At 27.3% G+C, this 8,467-nt stretch overlaps 1 protein-coding gene across 4 annotated transcripts; it reads right to left on the bottom strand.

Moving 5' to 3' along the window:
- Positions 1-75: 75 nt before the first annotated feature.
- Positions 76-4,174, bottom strand: LOC132951084 (serine/threonine-protein kinase greatwall). 4 transcript variants are annotated; one of them, XM_061022782.1, is made up of 14 exons: positions 3,951-4,174; positions 3,782-3,892; positions 3,555-3,610; positions 3,169-3,269; positions 3,000-3,091; positions 2,709-2,830; positions 2,283-2,389; positions 2,125-2,216; positions 1,782-2,014; positions 1,049-1,234; positions 820-979; positions 600-759; positions 426-539; positions 76-357 (listed from the first exon to the last, which is right to left on the bottom strand). In XM_061022782.1, exons 1-14 carry the CDS (start codon positions 3,987-3,989, stop codon positions 92-94), a joined length of 1,839 nt encoding a protein of 612 aa, XP_060878765.1. In that variant the 5' UTR covers positions 3,990-4,174; the 3' UTR covers positions 76-91. The 4 variants fall into 4 exon arrangements, with proteins under 4 accessions (XP_060878765.1, XP_060878767.1, XP_060878766.1 ...); XM_061022784.1 differs by having other exon boundaries at positions 3,782-3,885; XM_061022783.1 differs by having other exon boundaries at positions 3,782-3,895; positions 3,951-4,173.
- Positions 4,175-8,467: the final 4,293 nt, after the last annotated feature.

The following is an 8,467-nucleotide window of genomic DNA, read 5'->3' as shown; positions in this document are numbered from 1 at the left end:
AATGAACAAAATATCACAAAAAAAATTCTTATTTGTTAGTTTTAATTTCAACGTTAAAAAATAAAATAAATTTCAAAAAAATATCATAGAATTATCCTAGATCTATATTTGATAATTGAATATTTTGTTGTTCATTTCGTGCTATGAAGTACGATGTATCGTCTATACTGACAGGCGTTGGAACAAATGGAGGTACTTCTTTTAAAAGATTATCCCAATCAATATTTGAAAATAATTCTGTGGAAGATCTCAATTCTGACCCTGAATATCTCTCATTTTGATCTATTGCCATCAAACTATCGATTGCTTCCATTGCCTCTCTAGATAATGTTTGATCTCCAGATGGCCATTCTAATTCTGAAAAATTAAGTATATATTTTTGAGAAGAACTGTAATAAATGTATAGGAATAATTTTGAAACTTACCACGCCTGAGAATATCTTCAAATATTTCTTGTACTGTTTCACCTTCGAATGGGACAACTCCTGTCATGAATTCATAAAGACAAACACCCAATGCCCACCAATCAACACCGGATCCTACATTATAAATTAAATTAAAATTTATATCATTTGATTTATATTAATATATATAATTACCATGTTCTATCCCTTGAATTAACTCTGGAGCTAAATAATAAGGAGTACCTAATATTCTACCATCACTAGCTCTTTTTCCTTTCCTTAAGGATTTTGGAGTTCGATATGGAGTTAACTTTGATAAATATGGAGTTGCAATTGGACTCATAATTAATTCTTCCTATAATTAATAGATAAATAATGTGAATAAAAGGTAATTTGTATTTTTTTAAATTTTTACCATATGAGAGCCTTTTAAAAAAGATGGTGATTTTGTAGGTGTAGGCAGACAAAATCTAGTAGTTTTTATTGTTTTGGGTGTGTCTCCGTGGGACCGTTTACGAGAACATTGTACTGGGGTGGATATGGCAACACGGCCACTACTCAACCGTTCTTCAGCTCTAAATCAATTTTTTTGGAAATTTGTAATTATTTTTAGTTTGAAAAATAAATTTTTTAGATAACCTTACTTCAGTTTCATAACACTTTTAATAGCCGAGCTTGATGCATTAGATCCAATGCTTGACAAATCCACTTGTTTAATTTGTTGGGTAAGACCACAACTGTTTAATGTATTACCTTCTAAATCTCTAAGTGGTAATATTCGTCGTCTATATCTCCTTGTGGAATCAGAACCAGATGATTTGAATCTTTTACTTGAAATAAAAGTAAGAGTATTTTATAATTTTGTATGAACTTAACACTAATTACACTAAATAATACAGAGTATATTTTAAAGTAAAAATTCAAAATGGTCATCACTTATCTATAATTTGAATGTTTAGTTAAACAGGGGATTATAACCCGTGGAGAAAGACAAGTGTATAGACTATAGATATTAAAAATATATTTTGGTTGTAAGTCAAGTGTACACTAAAATTGACAAGAAATGTCTTAGTTTAATTCAGAACTTGAAATAGGTTTATAATCAGCTGTGTAAAAACTCCCTAAAACCTAACCAACTATTAATATTATTAATTTATAAAACATAGGCTACTCAAAATTTAAACTATGATAAGTCAAAACCATAGGTGGTGATCGAGAGGGGGGGGCTTAGCACATCCAAAAGTCCATCAAGCCCCCTACTTTTTTAGTTGTGTGGGATCGAAGTCCCCCCACTAACATGTTAATAATGTTAGCCCTCCCGGAATTGCAACAGATTTCCGCCTATGGTCAAAACTAAAAAATTCTATAAGTAGGTACCTAAAATTTTTTGTAGAACATGGAGTATCTTGAACTTTATCATTTATACTACATCCACAATCTGTGGAAACACTGCAATTTTGACAAGTATAAAATGTAGTTCCTTCTAATGTATTGTTAGCTGATTGAAATGGTATTATTCCAGACACATGACTACTGTTATAATCATCTTCATCTAAATCCATATTAAGTCCCATACTAACACCACTGGCAAAAGTTTTCTCATTTGAACCCTATATGAAAAGTTAACATTATATACATTTTTAAACCACCATAAAAATATTCTCCTAAAAGTATATTATAATTTTAACTGTTGTATATGAAAAATGTTAAATCTACTTACAAATGAAAAATGTGATGTTAAAGATAGTAATTGGCCGGGGGTTCTTGTAGGAACATTTGGAGAACTATTTATAAAATCTGTTATTTCCAAATCTAAAAATATTTTAAAATGTATTATATTACTTGTTATAATGTGTATACAATATCATTACTATTTACCTCGATGAATTGTAATTCGACTAAGACCAAAATCAGTTAATTTAATATGGCCATGACCCGATATTAACATATTATCAGGTTTTAAGTCTCTATGTACAATACCATGACTGAAATATGAATAAAAATAATTATGAACAAATATAATTAATCAAGTGTTGCGTACCAAAAGATATGCATTTAAAACATATTAATTTAGTATTCAAGAATTTAAACTTGAATAAATGGTTTTATTTAGTTAGGTACCATTGTATTGACATTGTTTTAGTTGTTGGTACATAATAAAGCTAAAGAAATTAGAAGAAAACTATAAAATGTAAACCTAAGAGATATTTTTAGAAATGATTTAGTGATAATTTACATTGTATATTTTATAATTAATATTATTGTACATAATTATAATTTATCAAATACTAATAAATTATTTACCTGTGAAGATATTGTAAGGCTAGTGCAACTTCAGCAATATAAAATGTTGCTACATCCTCTGAAAAATAACCCATGACACTTAGCAGTGATTTAACATCACCACCAACCATATACTCCATAACCTTCAATAATATAAACAAAATAAAGTATAAAATACTATTGCAAGCTTCTTAAATATACTATAGTTGCAGGTTAATTAATTTAAAATGTTGAGATATTTTTAACAATAAACGTTAAATGATAATACATCGTTGAACATTTACTTGTAAAAGAAACAGTTAGATAAATTACCAAATAAATACAGCTCGATGTCTGTAATGAGTAGAACAGTTTAACACAAAATGGACTGTTGGCCAATGCCAAAGCATTTCTTTCATTAACAACTGAAATAAATAATAATAGAATATATCAAAATTAAAGTTATTTACGTTCAATAAATTAAAAATTATGAAAAAATCACCTTGTGTTATCATATTTTTATTTATCATATCAGTTTTTTTCATAACTTTTATAGCATACATTTGTTCCAAATTGTTCTTCTTGTGACCCAAATAAACTTTTCTAAAAAAGAATTAAGTTAGTTAAAAGTATATACAAGTCAGATTACTAATTTAAATTAAATTAGTATATTTTAATAAAATCTACAAAACTTAGCTAATGTAATAAAAGTTTAATAGGTACCAAAAATTAAATTTATATTCTCATATATATTTTTAAGGGCTTATGATTTTTTTTTCACCTTATTAGATTCGTCACATTTATTCAAGTTAACACATAATAATTTTAACAAAAGGAAGAAGACAATAATAAAAATTTGTTGCGAAGCCAAAAAAAATATTAACTCACCCATAAGCTCCTCGGCTGATTGGTTTAATAACATTGAAGTCACTTATTTCTGGATGCTAAAATTTAAAGATTTTAGGTTACCTTAAAAATGCTTAGGTAGTTCGATTCAGTTATATCATATGGATATAACCAATCTGTTTGAATTAATCTATATATTTTCTATATTATATACTAAATATTTAATACAACAATATAAGTTATATTATAAACTTAAAATATTTTATTACCTTGGTCTCTTTAGCATTTTTTACAATAGTATTCAATAAAGTTTTTTCATATGGAAAAGCATTTCCGTCATTAACGTCGCCCATTTTAATATGTAAAAACAACCCTATAAACTACTATACATTAATCTATAGTGTTTGAGCAAATTAGTTCCGATACAAAAATACAAACATCTAAATTAACGGACATCAACAGCAGCTGCTGCAGCATTATTCACATTATTGCAGTTGTATTCACTTTTCAGTATAGTTTGTTATTGTGACACTGTGTTGTTATGATAACTCTTATCAATTATCCAACGAACAAATTGAACAAACGAAGATCGTTACCCCCCTTTGATGTGGGAGATTGTATTTATTTTTACGACATTTTGCATACATTTTGTCTTAAATGTATTTGATAATATTAATTATTAGTAGAAATTGTACTTACCAACGTGTACAGTTAGCTATAAAAGCGTATAAAGTTTCGATAACAAAATAAATTCATTACTAAAAGTAAAATAACCAATATAAAATTATATTTTATTGTTTATTTGTTTCACTCTTCTGCGCATGTGCACAGACCACGCCTGTTTGTGCATAGATAAAAAGTAAAAACAAAAACAGCATAATATTATGGTAGAAATTCGCTAGACTAAACCGGTGTGAAAAATAATGCACCGGGATAATGAACCATGTAAATGATATGGTCCAAACATCCCGGTGCATTATTTTTCACACCGGTTTAGTCTAGCGAATTTCTACAATATGTCGTATTATTTTTATATCATGATTTATGAATATTCCTCACAAGTTTCAAAAAAATTAAACGAATTTTTAATAAACTTGTATTAAGTATTACCTATATATTATTAATAAATCCATCAATCCATCATTCATAAATTATAATTTATAGGAAACTTACTAACCACTAGCCGCCAGGAGCCCATTATTGTGCCATGTTCGATATCCGTTGTAGGTCCGATGGTCTTCTTCCCTCTTAATTCGGGCTTGGTGCCCCCAAGGTAATACCACTGTGCAGCTGGGCCCATTTTTCTCTGTTCTCTCTCCACGGCCCTGCCTGTAGCACCACAGGTCACGTGGCACACATAGGTACACAGAATAAATATATGGGTATCCCATATATGACATACAAAAATTTTAATTCTATGCCGAATGGCCGAAAAACGAAAAATTCTGTACCTGTAGGTTAAAATAACCCATGATATAAATTAATAAAAAAATATATAAATAACATGTTGCATGGAACGTTTGTAAAATTCTGGAATTAGTTCAAGTCTTCGCACACGTCACTCTTTACCTGCATATTATTATTATTATACTATTTTCTCGCCTGATCAGTGACCACGATTTAAGATAATACTATACAGAGCCGTGTTAAGGGGGGGGGGCAATTTCCACAGGGCGCCATAGTTTTGTAAAAGTAAGGGGGCGCCTTTATTTTCGCCTGTGGCCCAAATTGCAGGGAAGGGGCATGAATTGCCCCGGGGCGCTGAATTGCTTGACACAGCTCTGGTACTATACTACAATAAAAATATAAGAATAAAGAATAAGGTACTATTATATGAATGGTAATTTGCCGCTTTGCAGATTTATAGGCTAGCTATTGCATTATGGCTTTTAAAAACATTTGTTCCAAATTTGGGTAGGTCCTACATAACAAACTAAGTTTCACACAGGCTATTTCTAGACTAGGTTTGGATTTAATCCCTGGATTTTTAGTGATGGGTGCTTTGTAAACAACTAATAAACATTTAATGAATTAAGTTTTAATATTCGTGAGACAAATTCTAATAATAGTAATAATGACGCTCAGAAGTAATTTCGTAGGAAGTCGTGCTATGTCGTTCGCAGTTTGTAGGCAAAGACAATCTGGCAATAGCAATGGCCTAAGGCTTTATGAACATTGAATTGTATAGCAGGTGATTTTTTATTATTGAACACTCATTATTTCAAAAAATATAAATGTTTAAAAAAAATTTTTACTTTATTTCTAGTCTTTAAAATCAACATTTTTAAAAATATAAAAATATTTTATAACCTTAACATTTTTGTTGTTTTTTACTTTTTTTAATGACAATCTACAGTTTTAATTTCATATTTCAAAGCAGAATATTTTTCTAAGTATTTCGATACATAAAAATCAAATTCATTACGAGTAGTTTACAAGTTACAAGCTTATAAAATATTTAAAGTTTAGATTAGTGGAGTGGAATGCGGAGACCTCGTAAAATGTTGGTCCACTAGTTCCTCTAAACTTAATACTTATAACTCATAAGCTACTTATCTTAAATTTGATTGTTACGTATCAAAATAACTCAAGAAAAATATTCTGCTCTCAAATAAGAAGTTAACACTGTAATTAAGGATAAAAAGGTGGATAAGTGGATGTCGCTCTGCTGTACAGTAGGTTACAAGTGGGTCACTGTAATGGATGGTGTTAAATTTGAATTCAATGATATAATATCATTGTATAAGAAAAACGATTCTGAGCGAAAACGGTCAGTCAGCCTATGATTTTACCAAGTATATTTGATGATATTATTGTGAATAAAGTAATTAATATATAACCTATTTACGTGGAGCCTTGTTTTAAATTTCCAATCCTTAGCCATAAAAGTTATAAATTTATAAATTTTTAACCACAAAATAATTAATAAATTATAAATTTGATAAATGTTGTCAAAATTAGAACTTTAAATGCTTATAAAAAAAAATTGTGCCTATGTATTTTTAATATTTTTCAACTGCTATTAGAACGATATATCAGGAGCCTTATATTAAATTTTCACGCTTTTTTACCCAACAAATAAAAATTTATTGATATTTATAGAAAAAAAAACTAAAAAAATTGAAAACTGACAATGTCCGTAAACAGCTCAAAAAGAGTCAAAATATTTTCAACATTTTATGGTGTATAGAAAATGCTAATATAAACATTCAGTGAAATTTTCAAGTATCTACAGTCATTCGTTTTTTAATTACAATAAAATAAGAAAATTGTTACATGAGAAATCGAGTAAATATCAAATGTTGTAAAAATATAAATTTCAGACGCTCATAAAAATTTAATTTAAGTTTCTTCTAGACATTTTTTTTTTGATAAAGGTAGACAAACTTATGAGTAATCTTATATTACATTTTCAAATCTTAGATTTAAAAAGAAAAATTTTTATGAATTCTCATCAAAATAATTTGCTATTTTTCGTGATTTTTCCGTATTTTGTCAAAATTTGAACTTTAAATGCTTATAATTAAAAACTGTGACTAAGGATTTTTAATTTTTTTCAACTGCCTTTGAAACAATAACCTAGGATCCTTCTATTAAATTTTGAAGCTTTTTTACTCAACAGATAAAATTTTATTGATATTTATAGAAAAAAAAACTAAAAAAATTGAAAACTGACAATGGCCGTAAACAGCTCAAAAAGAGTCAAAATATTTTCAAAATTTTATGGTGTATAGAAAATGCTAATATAAACATTCAGTCAAAATTTCATGTACCTACGGTCATTTGTTTTAGAGTTACACCAAAAACCAAAATCGATTTTCTCGAAAACAGATTTTGCGTAAAAATTCCCGTTTTTCCTTAATTTTTCTTTTGTTTTTCCCGTCGCTTGTGAAAACTACTGGGAAATTTTGACCCCCCAAAGTACCAACTAGATTCACTTTCCTATCAGAAAAGTTACTATTGAAGAAAATCCAAGCACTTTTACTGTCCTAAAAGGTGATGACAGACACAAAAATAAAAAAATAAATAAAAAATAAAAAAAAAAAAAAAACACACATCATTGTAAAATCAATACATTCATCGCTTCGCTCAGAATCTAAAATATTTAAAAATATAATTTTTTAATAAACACATTATTTTGTAACGACATAAAACCATGTAAAAAGTATATTTTCAAAAACATTAATAGTGAATGAGTGTCCTAGGTTGAATTAATCACCTGGTATTATAATTTAAATATGATCATGAAAAATAGAGATAGTTTTCTCTAATGCTCATGTAAATGATTCAACTTATATAGAATTGAATATTTATAAAACAAAATAGTAAAATACTATAGGTACTAAATAAAAATACTTCAATACATTATAATATTATGACGTATGTGATTTTATTTATTTTTTCTGACATTTCTATGAAATAATATGATTATATAAATAAAAATGTATAAAAATAATAAAATATGACCCTAATTATATATATTATAGATACAGAATTTTAAATTAAATACTGTGGCATTAATATTGAATAATTAAAATAGTAGTATTTTCATTGATTACTATTAGTGTTGTACCATTGATTATATAATATATTAAATTTAAATATATAATCAATGCTTGTACCTATTCATTAATCATTAGTAGTTATTTAATATTATATAGCCAACGAGTAAATTTTCCGACTAAACGTTTTTGATTTTAATATTACAATTACAGTTAATTAACATTTAAATAACTATTCAGTAAAAAGTTAGTCTTTAAAGAAATTATTCAATTCATTCTACAAATTAACTTTTAATCATGTTTGTTAATTTTAATGATGTTTCATTATTAAAATTTTAATTACATGTTTAATATGTTTAATTGCATATAATATTTTCAGAATTATAGTAAAAAAAATAATAAATGTTTTGTATTCATTTTATGCACCAAATTAAATAATTAAATATAATCACT

Source organism: Metopolophium dirhodum, chromosome 8, assembly GCF_019925205.1.
Source record: "Metopolophium dirhodum isolate CAU chromosome 8, ASM1992520v1, whole genome shotgun sequence".
Classification (NCBI taxonomy): Eukaryota; Metazoa; Arthropoda; class Insecta; order Hemiptera; family Aphididae; genus Metopolophium; species Metopolophium dirhodum.
This window is presented reverse-complemented; position numbering and strand designations above follow the sequence as displayed.

Excerpts from the sequence above, each read along its gene's own strand:
- LOC132951084 (XM_061022782.1), bottom strand. The coding sequence starts at position 3,989 with ATGCTGCAGCAGCTGCTGTTGATGTCCGTTAATTTAGAT. Across the intron at positions 3,092-3,168 it reads TAAAAATATGATAACACAAG|TTGTTAATGAAAGAAATGCT; the intron begins GTGATTTTTTCA and ends TATTTATTTCAG. Across the intron at positions 760-819 it reads TTTTAAAAGGCTCTCATATG|GAAGAATTAATTATGAGTCC; the intron begins GTAAAAATTTAA and ends TATTAATTATAG.